Raw genomic sequence first — 12,612 nt, forward strand, 5'->3', positions numbered from 1 at the left:
CGTAAGGAGAAAGAAATAATCCGACCAAAAACATTCGTATCTTCTAAACCAGTATTTAATGCTACTTTTTGTGATTCTTTCTACTATCAGAAGTCATAGGAACAATGATTTTCGAAGCTAAAACAATGCATCTGATGCATCAATTGAAAATTCAACGTACAGATGACAAAAACGAGTACCTGCCTGATATCAGCCTGCTACATTCAATGTTTAACCTGCATTTGAGACTGAAAACCTGCACTCCATTAGGTAGAAAAAATAAAAATAAAGAGAGAGCGCTCTCAAGCCAAGTTCAACAGTAAACATGGTTAAACCTTAAGGGAAACAATGGTAAAAGACATGCCTGCATGTGTCTCTACTCCCTGGTCGTCGACTCATCAGCAATAACTCCTTTATTTTGGTTGGCATTGTTGTTTCACAAGTCCAATGAATTGTTTCACACATCTCTTGGGTAGCTTGTGAACAAAACCCTCCACCAAACAGGCAACATAAGAACTTCTCCATAAGTTCATCCAACAATAGTAGAACCGAATGCCAAACCTCTATGTTATCTCTCTTCTCCAGTTGTCCAAATCTTACTTCCACCAAACAATTTTGTAAATTACACAACCCAGGACCTAGTTATCAAGAGTTTGTTGTAGTTGAAAACTAGTGTGATGCATGAATAACCAAAGTTGTGGAAGAAACAACAGGTTCCTCGACAGGACAATTTCTTTCACGGTCTCAATTATGATGGGCGAGCAAACAGAAGAAGGGAAGTGCGTATTTTTCATGGCATTAAAATCGCAAGTATATCAATCTAACCAGAACGCTGAAAATGGAATTGATAACAAAAAAAGGAAACACGAACCAGAAAAAGCAACTGCATATGAATGAGGAAAGAAATTCTGAATGAACATGGAGATTGGAACAGAGTTTAGAGAAACAAATTACCAGCAACCGAACGTATAACTGAAATGGAAACTGCCTGGGAGATTCATGTCTAGGTCTCAATCTCTTTAATTTATCACCTCCATGGTCTAGAAAGCAAGGTAATGCTTTAGCTCAAAGCAAACACATTTCATGTTTCGCGCATCTCAACTTCTTCTTGCATGAAGAATCATCATGGATAAGGAGGCCATGTTTTCTGTAACTCAGTTGTTCCATGAGTTGAAACTCTGTCGCACCTGGTTTCTTCAACTCCCAACCGCTTAAATTGTGTGTTTCGCCTAAACAACTCGGGTATGGTTTCAGTAACTCAGTTGTTCCATTGTACAGTATGATCTTACTCAACAGATCATTCAATGTTGGTATCCCAACAACCATCTCATGTTATGATAAACATCTTGTGTGTCTATGACCATGACATAGCACTGACTCCGAACCCTACTTATTGGCGTCATTCATCTCCAAATCTCGGACATATATCAAAAGATTTCTCTTGCCCAAATTCGTTTCTACGATCTTATCAAGCACTTCACATGTCTACACTCGCGCTATTTGCTTCCATGTAAAACTAAGAAACAAGATTTCATAGGATGAGTATAGCCTCCTTAACCGGGCACTTCAATTGTTCAGTATCCCACCCAACTCCATTAAAGCAATGTAATCCCACTCTTAAAAACACGCCAAACATAAGCTATGCATTCAACATCCAATCCAAAACCAAACAATTTTTTTCTACACAAGCAATATTCGACAAGTTGAGATTCAAGTCTATGCAAACAGATGTTACTCACGCCATTGGAGTATACACACAACAATGCTAAAATGCGCAGGCTGGAACACGATAACTCTTCATCTTCTCTATTTCAACTCAAATGTACTCAAATTTGTTACAATCCATTCCCAAACTGTGTCCCCCACAAAACCCTAGACAAACACAAATAAAATAACAGATCCATTTTCCGGCAGAAAATTACTCGAAAAAGGAAAATTAAAATAAAATCCGGATTATATATTCTTCCTTTTTAAACTGCAACGACGAAGAGATTTACAAGACTACCCCTACGGACCCACTAGACTCTCTTCCTCTCTAAACTCTCTTCACTTTCTTCCCTTGCGAGCTGGAGCTTTCTTCGCCGGCGACTTCACGCTTCGTGGCTTAACGCTCCGGGCCGGAGCTTTCTTTGGCGTCGCCGCTTTCTTCGGGGCAGGGCGGGCGGTCGGAGCCTTCCTTCCGGGTGATGACCTCGTCAGTGTCCTCGCCGCCTTCGCTGGCTTCTCCTTTGCCTTCGGCTTCGGAGCAGCCGCCTTGGGCTTGGCAGCGGCAGCTTTTGGCTTGGCGGCGGGGGCTTTAGGCTTGGCAGCAGGCTTAGGCTTTGCCGGAGCAGCCGCTTTGGGCTTCGGAGCAGCAGCTTTTGGCTTAGCCGCGGGTTTTGCCTTCGGTTTCGCCTTAGGCTTGGCGGCAGCAGCCTTTGGCTTTGCCGGAGCTTTGGCAGCTGGTTTTTTCCCTCCCTTAGGCTTGGCAGCAACAGCTTTTGCCTTCGGCTTAGCGGCGGCCGCCGGCTTCTTCTTCTTCACCGGAGATGCAGGCTTCGGCACCGAGGACCTCACAGGCGGGAGCTTGAAGGAGTTTTTGACCTTGACGATCTTATTAGAACTCACAAGCTTCTTCAAATGGAAGAGCAGAAGCTTCTTGAAGTTGGGCGGCAGCTGCTTTTGCTTATCCTCGATGAACTTAGTGATCGCGTACTGGCTCGAACCAGTCCTCTCCTTCAACGTCACAATCGCGTCCTTAACCATCTGCAGACAACAAAATCGAACCGGAAAAATAAGATCGGAAACCCTAAATCTCGAAACATGCAGAACACGAATCGAGAAATTGAGAATTCAAATTTTCGAATCCGAGAAAATGCGTTTACCTCTTCGTACGGAGGGTGAGCTGGAGCGCTTCTAGGCTTCCTCGGAGCAGGCGCCTTCTTCGCCTTGGGCTCCTTGGCCTTGCCGGTCTTGGCCGGCGGTTTTTCGGCCGCCGTCTCGGTGGTGGCCGGCTCGGGAGGAGGATTCTCGACCGTCTCGGTCACGACGACCACGGTGGCTTCTTCGGTCGCCATGAACAATTCGAATTTTAGGGTTAGGGTTTGAAAATAAAGGGGAAAGGGAAGAGGACTGGAATTTGAAAGAGGGGAGGGAGATCTGGACCGACCGGCAATGTACGTGTGTGTGGAATTCACAGGTAATTTCGTTGTGTGGGAAGATGACGGAAATTGGACTCTTTAAATAGTCAAGTGCCTGAGGGACGATATCCGAAAGCTGGGCGCTGATTGGTCGTCAGGACCAGCACGCGGATCGCTGCCTTTCAGAAATTTGAATGTGGGCCTTTGGATGAACCGTTGTGGACGGTTGTGGATGCTCTGGGTGGGAGAGGTGTAGATGGCTGGGTTAGGAAAATGAGGTGTTCATTCTTGGCTTGGGTGTGCTTTTGTGCTCAATTAATTTGATCATATCTTGATATTAACTTGATGGATTTCATTGAAATTTTTTTTCACCTTGTAGGAAATTATCTAAGCTTTCCAACGAGTATTTTTTCCTTTTTTTCCGAGTACGGGTTCGGGATTTATTGGAGTTTGAAGCCACAATGGTCAAGATTAGGGTTTTTAGTGATGTTATTGTCGTCTCGAGCGATTTTCAGAGAATGCTCGGAACCTAACCCGGATTTTTTTACCTCATCCGATACAAACGTAGTTAAGGAATGCGTCAGTTCAAGAATCACAGAAATCCGACTAGATTCGGGTATAGAAATGTGGATGGGAACGCAAATGAAGTTGCACAAAACTTTTGCTCATTGTGCAAAGGTGTGACATATTACATGTGGTATGTATCCTATCTGTAAAACATCAAATGACCTAACAAATTAGCACTAAATCTTCACATCCTATGACATCAAAAGTGATCTTGGAACATAAATCCAAGTGAAATCCAAATCCGATGGTCATTGGGTTGATTTAGAATTAAGTATATATGTTCCTTTAGCATGTAGAACATTGACACATATGCCACTTGCAACTTATGTAACTTGACATGATAGACTTCTTGCTCATCCTTTATATACCTTCAAAATTAAGGACAATACTGTATTTTTACTCCATATGAAAGCAAAATTTCATGTAAAAGATGCAGTGGATTAACAATAGTTCTTAAGTTTTTGCTTAACTCACTCATTGGTTTGCTAACTGCACCTATCAAAAGGGTTTACATACCCAGAAGTTGCTTGCAGCTTTTGCAACATCTTATATATTTTCCAGAACTTCTTAGATATGCTGCATCAAAACATGTAACACAATTGAATTCACATGTAAAATAACAAACAAATGTACAAAAAACACCAGCTTTCAACTTAAATTTGTGAAAGTTACTAGCTGGTTCCCTTATTTCATGCACCGGTCGAAATCATTTGGTGGCTCGATCGAATTTTGCAGTTTCTTGCTAACTAATACACATACAGATTGTGATGCTATCTAAGTCAATCTTGTCCTCCCATTGCATATAGTAAGAATCTCCTAAGCCCCTCTAACACAGTTCTCTAACCCCTTCTTTCTTAAACAACTAATTACATAAATAAGCACACATATAATATGTGTGTACATCCAAATTCCTCTTTCTCCGTCACTCTAATTTCTCCCCTAATCTCTTTCTCTTAATTGATTATAGTTTTTCTTAATTGTCATTATCGTTGTGTTATTCTTTAATTAGTTCGTTTTATTCCTTAACAAACAAGCACAAGCAATTTGAGTATCATTGTAGTCTTTCACATGAAGTTGCAACTCTTCATTTTATTCTTGTGACTGTGTCCAAAACAATTTCATTTCGGGGTTTACGGGTGTTAAGCATTTTGGATTAAGGTTTTCGTGTTCAAGATTTATATCGGAAAGATAAGTATATAAAAGTCTGAAACAAGGTAGCTTGAGACATAAGCACAATATCCAAACCAAAAAGTTAAGTGGAGGATTAAAACTTTGTGGGAACATATACGCCTAGAGTGCATTAAGTTTGATCCTAAAGTTGACTCATTCAAATATTACTATAATCTTAAAGACTATGAACAATCCTTGCAAATTAAAGATGTGCTACAAGATAATATCCCTCATTCATGTCAATACTCACCTCCCACAACTGGGAGTTACCTATTTTTACGGTGATTAACCATCAATCTATATGGTGCTACTTGAGACATCGAAAAATCTCTCAGCTTTTGGTTGTTATTGTGTCCATTTTGTGTCAGATTTCAAGAGGGCTTGAAGCCTAAAGCCAATGGCTTGATCAAGAAATTACGAACGCGATAAGTGATGTGATTATGCCATTGCAAGTGACTGTGTTCATCAACAATAACCCTTGATTTCAAGTAGAAAACCAATTTGGTTTCAACCAATTGTATTTGATTGATTAATTCAATAAGGTGTACAACTCAAACTTATATACATAAGTATATGCTAAACTAGGTAATTACACGTTGACTTACAAACCAAGAAACTAAATAATACAGAGATATTTCCTATAGGACCAAATCTTCATCCCTGATTCTCGCAATCTTTAACACTCCCCCTCAAGTTGGAGTGTATGTTGATTACACTCAACTTGCTAATAAGACTTTCAAACTGGGAGGTACTCAGTGCTTTGGTGAATAAATATGCCAATTGTTGTAGAGTTCGTACATGGGCAGTTTTGACAACACCTTCTTGTATCTTTTCTCGAACCAAATGGCAATCAATTTCAATATGTTTCGTCCACTCATGGAACATGGGGTTGGATGCAATATGGAGTGCAGCTTGATTATCACAAAACAAAGTAACAAGTTTCGGATGATGAACATGTAGATCATTAAGCGCATACCTCAACCAAGTTATCTCACAACATGTAGATGCCATGGCTCTATATTCTGCCTCAACTGTTGATCTTGCTATTGTGGTTTGCTTCTTTGTTCTCCAAGATATAAGTGAGTCTCCAAGCATGATGCAATAGCCCTAGACTGACCTTCTTGTATCTTTACATTTTGCCCAATCAACGTCGCAATATGCTCTCAATTAAAGCGAGCTTGTGGAGTAAAGCATCATGCCTTGCCCTAGCGTCCCCTTTATATACCTCAAAACTTGATGTGCTGCATCTAAATGCGGTAACCTGGGCTTGTCCATAAATTAACTCAAAACGTGGACAGAATAAACAAGTTCTGGCCGAGTAATTGTCAAATAAATTAGACGACCAACGAGTCTTCGATATGTGGATGGATCTTCCAGCCAAGGTATTAAATATCGATGATATCAGAAATATCGGTAATCCAAAAACACGGAAATATTGATGGAAATATCGGGATATTATCGATATCGATAAAAATAATATGAAAACCACGGAAATTGTAAGAAAAACTTGGAAATTTTTATTGAAACTTTGCAGGATGTTTATTTAGTCAATTATCTATTAGTTTATCACAAAAAATTGGAAGGAAATGCATTGCATGATGGATTTAACTGATTTAAGTTGATTATATAACAAGCTGGCAAACATTATGAGTGTATTTGGAACTATCAAATTAGTCCTTTATCCTAAGGGTTGTGATTTTCACACACCCTTAACTACTTTTCCCACACCCCTGCCTATTTTTTAGTACTTAATTGGTATCCTATTATTTAATCTTCCATATATACCCCTCCCTATTTAATCTTTCATTAATTACCATCAAAAAGTAGGAAGGGTATATATGGAAGATTAAATAGTAGGATACCAATTAACTATTAAAAAATAGGGAGGGGTGTGGGAAAAGTAATTAAGGGTGTGTGAAAATCACAACCCTTATCCTAATTAAATCTGAACTCTATATCTGGATTTCGAAACCATCTCAGGCTGCCACGTGGCAGCCCCCAGCATTCCTCACGTTTTTCTCTCTCTCTCCCTTACCCCGATACCCCATTTCCTTCTCTCACTCACTTTGACTCTCTCTCTTTCTTCTCTGCACTGTCTCTCTCTCTCTCAAAACCCTCTTACCTCTCTCATTCTCTTGCCGTGACCACACACACACGCGGCAGCACCATCTGCTCGACTCGAGCAGATCGAGAACACCACTATCATCACACATCATCAGTCTTCTCTCTCCTGCCTCTGCGAGAATGGCGGAGCCCATAAACTCTCTGGCGATTCTTCTTTGATTTTTCGGTTAGGTAAGTCTCGAATCTCTCTCTCCGTGTTAGTGTGAAGCTCAAATTAGTTCGATCTGCTGCACTGCACAGCAGCAGAAGTCCTTCGTTCACCACCGCAGAAAGAACAGACAATGAGCGAGCGAGCGGAGGGGAGACACACCACGCCCACCCCACCGTGACCTCCACCACAGTGGCGCATACTCCGGCGAGCACCATCACCACCTATGAGAGGCGCAGATCTTGGCAGCTGCGACGACGGAGCTCGGTTGCCGTTCCGACGATGGAGCTAGAGCGATATTATCGATAATATTGATAATATCGCAATATTATCGATAATATCACGATATTTTGACAAAAACTAATTAGATACCTATTAAAATATCGATAACGCGAAAAACCGATAATATCGGCGATATTTCGCTGATAGTATCAGCATTTAAGACCTTGCTTCTAGCAACTCACCATTTGTCTGCATGAATGCCAATTTTTTATCCATAGGAAATCGAGTTGGTTTTGCTCCAAGAAAACCAGTGTCATCCAATATTTCTAAGGCATATTTTCATTGTGACAATGATATGCCTTGAGATGATCTTGCAACTTCAATGCCCTATTAAATATTTCAACTTTCCTAGATCCTTGAGTTTGAATTTGCTAGCCAAAAATTCTTTTGTCTTCTCAATAAATGACAAATCATTACTTGCCAATATCACACTATCCACATACACAAGGATAGTAGTAAGGCTTAAGCCTTTGGATCGGACGAACAAAGAATAGTTCGTTTTGGACTGTTGATAACCTACGGCCTTGAGCGCAGAAGAAAGCTTAAGGAACAACTATCTCGAAACCTGTTTAAGTCCATAAAGAGATTTCTGAAGTTTGCATACTTGTGTCTCCCCCTTTCATCTGTATCAGGGAGTCGCATGTAAACATCTTCAAGTAAGTCGTCATGGAGGAAGGCATTATTGACATCGAGTTGATACAAATGCCAACCCCGAGCAGCGGCAATTCCAAGTAATAACTAAACCGTGACCAACTTAGCAACGGGAGCAAATGTTTCTTTGTAATCAAGACATTCGACTTGTGTATACCCCTTGGCGACCAAGCGTGCCTTGTAGCGTTCCACAGAACCATTTGGATTAAGTTTAATTTAATAGACCCATTTGCATCTGATGGGTTTCCTCCCGAGAGAGAGATGTTGTAGAATCCAGGTGTTGTTGGCCTCAATGGCAGAAACTTAATCTCTCATGGCTAGACGCCATTTAGGATCCTGAATAGACTACAAGTAATTTTGGGGATCTTTGGCAATGGAAAGAGAAGTGGTAAAAACATGGTGAGTGGGAGACAAACAATCATATGATAAGAATTGAGAGAGAGGGTGAGAAGTACTACCTTTATGTGATCCAACGTTCGAAGCCGATGATTGGTTAGGATGAGAAGGCAACTTGACACCTACATGAAATTGTCATAGGTATGGAGGTGGTCTAGTGGCTAATGTGGAAGAGCGACTGGATGTTTATGCAGGCATGGGTGGTGTGTTGTCAAGCGTGCGAAGAGGTTGTAAAGATTGGTCGATGTTTGGCAAGGTAGGTGGAGGCATTGGAGCAAGTTCATGGACGGTATGTTCAAGAATTAGAGAGGGAGTATGATGGTCTTCTATGGTGGTAGTTGTGAGTGGAACAAGTGGCAGATCAAATGAAGGATCAACCAGGGTAGGTAGGTATGAGAATGGTTGTTGTGTACTTGTATCAGAGTGTGATGTGGAAGGTTAGGTAAAAGGAATGTATTTTCATGAAAAAGCACATCACAGGAGACAAAAGTTTTTCGTGTGTTGAGATCATAAACTTTGTACCATTTCTTGCCATATGGGTAACCAATAAATATGCATGGTATAGACCTAGCATCAAATTTGGATGGATGGTATGCGTGCGTGGATGCAAAGCATAGGCAGCCAAAAACTTTTAAATGTGAATATTTAGGTGGTTTGTGAAACAAAAGTTCGTAAGGCATTTTACCATGCAAGACTGGAGTGGGTGTACGATTGATGAGAGAAGCTGTCGTGAGGATGGCTTCTCCCCAGAAATTGGTAGGCAAGTTAGCTTGAATGAGTAGTGCTGAGGTTAAATTATGGGCCCTTGTCACTCCTAATTGTCTTCACTTTGTGAGAAAACTGATTTTCAACAAGATTGATAAAATTGGTCCAATAATGGCCTGTGTCAGATTTGTGCTTCATTAAGTAAATCCAAGTGCAACGAGTGTAATCATCAACGATCGTGGGGAAATATTGTGCTCCAGTGAGTGAAGCAACACGAAACCCCCCCCCCCCCCAAATATCCATATGTAAGAGCTCAAAAGGCATAATAGTTGAAATTTCACTTAATGGAAACTAAAATCTCATTTGTTTGGCTAAATGACACACAAAACAATTATTGGAAACACAAGAACTAATGTCATTATTAGAGAGTGAAGTATGATGAAGGGCTTGGTCAGAGAGGCAGCCTAAGCGTTAATGCCAAAGGTGTGGTGATGTTTTCTTGACAACATGATAGGTTGATAAGGTGGGTCTTCTGTTGGTGTCGTCCAAAAAATATAAACCTTCTCGTTCAGTTCCCGTCCCAATCATCTTCCCCGAATGAAGGTCCTGAATCACACAAAAATGACTTAGAAAATTGGTGATACACAAAGACTGATAGGCAAGTTTACTGATGGAGATTAGATTGAGTTGGAACATTGAGACGCAAAGGACATCATGTAAGGCAAAATCTGTGGAAAATTTCATGGTTCCTATGTGTGTCACAGTGGCATAAGAACCATCTAGCAGTTTTACTGTCTTATTTCTAATACGCACAAAAGAGGTCAACAAAGTATGTGAGGTAATTATGTGGTTTGTGGCACTGCTATCCAGGATCTATGATGACTGCTGACCATGAGAAGTGAAAGAAAATGCTTTACTTGAGAGATTATTCAGAGAGGAATTTTTACCAACATTGTTCGCCTTGGCTTTGTTGTTGTTGAGCAGGGTCATGATTTGCTTGCACTGGTCAGACGTGAATGGAAAAGAGGTCGTCAATTCTTTCCTTTCAAGGTTACTTGATACATTGTTACCTCTTGGTCGCTCATGCTTAGAATGGCTCATTTGTTGCTCCGGATCTGCCCTTTTAAGTTTCCGACAATAATCTATCGTATGACCTTTCCAGCCACAATAATCACATTTTAAAAAGGCACGACAATCTTCAGTGGTGTGATTGTTTTTGTTGCAGTGAGCACACTTCATATCAGCACTTTTCTTGCTAGAGTCGGGTCTTTTTGCGGCAAAAATAGCAGCCTCCTGAACCGGTGCTTTTCCTGTAATGGTGTTGTGTTGTTTCTCATGGCGTAGCACAAGGGAATATACCTTGTTGACGGGGGGAAGTGGATCCATCAATAGAATTTGATCCTTCACTGCACTGAAGGTTTCATTAAGTTTCATGAGAAACTTAATTGCCTTTTGATTTTGCTGAAATGCCAACACATGTTGCAAAGTGTTGTAGTCGCAATCTGGTAGGCTGATTGCAACATCTCTTTCATCCCACAACGCCTTGAGTTTGGTGAAGTAAGAACTCACAGTTATTGTTCCTTGGACGCAATCATGAATTGCACTCTCAATATGATACAGTTGCATATTGTTCGCTTTGCCCATATTTGTATGTATTTCCAAGTGTATTCACCATAGGCAACACCAACGCATGATGTTTTGGTTGAATTCGTGTTTGATACTAGTGTCGAGATAATTCTATATGTGTTTATTTTTTTAATAATCATAAGAAGTTTATTATTGATAAGCTTAAGTTCGAGTTTAATCTAGATAGTTGGGTACCATTTTCTTTATTTGAATTGTCAATTAATGTTTCGCGTTGATACTAATTGTTTTTAAGAATATAACATGGTGTGATCTGCCCTTGAATAATAAAAAAAGTGGCGTGCGGATGCTGGAAACTTACTCTTGGGTTACATGAACTCTCATTCGGTTTGCACTGCTACCGTTATTATGTCTTGTAAGTTTAACTTCATGCAGTTTATATTACTACCAATACAATAGAAAGTTTTCTTGTGAGCTAAGATACTACTACTGTAGATGAAAAAATTGTTGTTGAAATACGATGTTCTTTTGTGTAACAATTTACGCAATTATTGTCAAAACATGTGTTTACATTTATCGCTTAATTTTTACACTCCGTGACATGATTATTGCACCGGAGATGATGGATGGCATTATCGGTGTATACAATGGGCAAAAATCATGTTGACATCAAGCCTGCAATTAATTTATCTAGCTGAGTTTTCGATTAGTTACAAGCCTAATAAAAGCCATTCCTCTCAAGTAAAAAGACATCTACACATTGTGATGAATAACTAACCGCTCAATATTTTGTTTCACTATCGACTCATGCAAGCTTCGTGATCAATTGCAATTCCATTCAGATGGGAGGACCATTTGGGCCAGCCTTGGACAACATCAACAGAGTTTGAGTGTTGGACATGCTAAGATGGGACTGGATTGGGCTTTGAATCATGTCCTATTGTGACCCATTCCTCCTCAAGGGACAGTTAGTCCTGGTGTATTTGGAATCTAATTTAACATTTGTCCACACTACTTAACAAGTTCATCCATGTTTATTTGTCATGGCTAGATCCCAAATCCAACTCAACATTCACCTCCACTCATTTATTCGAGCCATTGTGGCCAAAGAGTAGCATAACTATAGCGACATGTTCTAAATTAATCTTATTCGTTGAATAATTGATCAATAGGAACTGCCATGACAATATTCACTGTAGGAGATGAGTGGTTATGAGAAGCCAAGACAATTTACTACTTGAGTAAATAGTAAAGGCCATAAGTCTACTCCTAAACCCGCTCCTAAACCCACATCAACAAACCAACAGGATCCTCTCCGGATCCTTTTGGTGAGGATCTTGAGGATCCATGAATCTTGTTTGTTCATCGTACATCGTGCGGTCAGTTTTTATTAAGTATTGTTTATGTTTATTTTTAAATAAAAATATTTAAAATAATTTTTTACCACACGATGTACAATAAATGGACACGATTCACAAATTTCCAAATCCTCACAAAGAAGATCCGGCAAGGATCCGGACTCATCAACAAAATGGTGAAATCAACAAAATGGTGAAAATGCTCTTTATAGTACTCGTATGGTGGATCCAATTAGATAGGATAAGTCTCTAACCATATAACTTATCAGGTTGCCTTATTCAAATTTTTTTAGCAAGACAAAACCTCCCATCTCTTCTAATACAAGCTAAACTACCTAAGCATTTGTCTGCAGTCAAGCATGTAAGATTGGCACGATCTAAGGACCAGCCATGAAGTCTACCCTTGTGTGATCCAACTTGCTAGCCTTAGAGCATCTTCAAGAGAGTCCATAAAACTAAATTTGAAATGCCACATAGGAGTTTATGTGCTCTCTCAAAGTTGTCAAATGAGTCTTCAAAAATATCGGTG

General features: G+C 40.1%; 2 protein-coding genes across 2 annotated transcripts; both read right to left on the reverse strand.

Annotated features, from left to right (window-relative positions):
• Positions 1–1,759: 1,759 nt before the first annotated feature.
• On the reverse strand, positions 1,760–3,178 carry LOC103445699 (histone H1). The gene is made up of 2 exons (XM_008384714.4): positions 2,844–3,178; positions 1,760–2,724 (listed from the first exon to the last, which is right to left on the reverse strand). The coding sequence occupies exons 1-2, from the start codon at positions 3,033–3,035 to the stop codon at positions 2,026–2,028; spliced, it is 891 nt and encodes a 296-aa protein (XP_008382936.1). The 5' UTR covers positions 3,036–3,178; the 3' UTR covers positions 1,760–2,025.
• A 6,836-nt stretch (positions 3,179–10,014) lies between these two features.
• On the reverse strand, positions 10,015–10,785 carry LOC103445730 (uncharacterized). The gene has a single exon (XM_008384753.1). It carries the CDS (start codon positions 10,783–10,785, stop codon positions 10,015–10,017), a length of 771 nt encoding a protein of 256 aa, XP_008382975.1.
• Between the last annotated feature and the right edge of the window lie 1,827 nt (positions 10,786–12,612).

Source organism: Malus domestica, chromosome 10 (genome assembly GCF_042453785.1).
Source record: "Malus domestica chromosome 10, GDT2T_hap1".
In the NCBI taxonomy this organism is placed as follows: domain Eukaryota; kingdom Viridiplantae; phylum Streptophyta; class Magnoliopsida; order Rosales; family Rosaceae; genus Malus; species Malus domestica.

What these genes read in the sequence shown, in the direction of transcription:
- LOC103445730 (XM_008384753.1), bottom strand. Translation starts at nt 10,785, where the DNA reads ATGGGCAAAGCGAACAATATGCAACTGTATCATATTGAGAGTGCAATT.
- LOC103445699 (XM_008384714.4), bottom strand. Translation starts at nt 3,035, where the DNA reads ATGGCGACCGAAGAAGCCACCGTGGTCGTCGTGACCGAGACGGTCGAG. An exon ending in CTCACCCTCCGTACGAAGAG is followed by an intron (nt 2,725 to 2,843) that starts GTAAACGCATTT and finishes TGTTGTCTGCAG; the next exon opens with ATGGTTAAGGACGCGATTGT.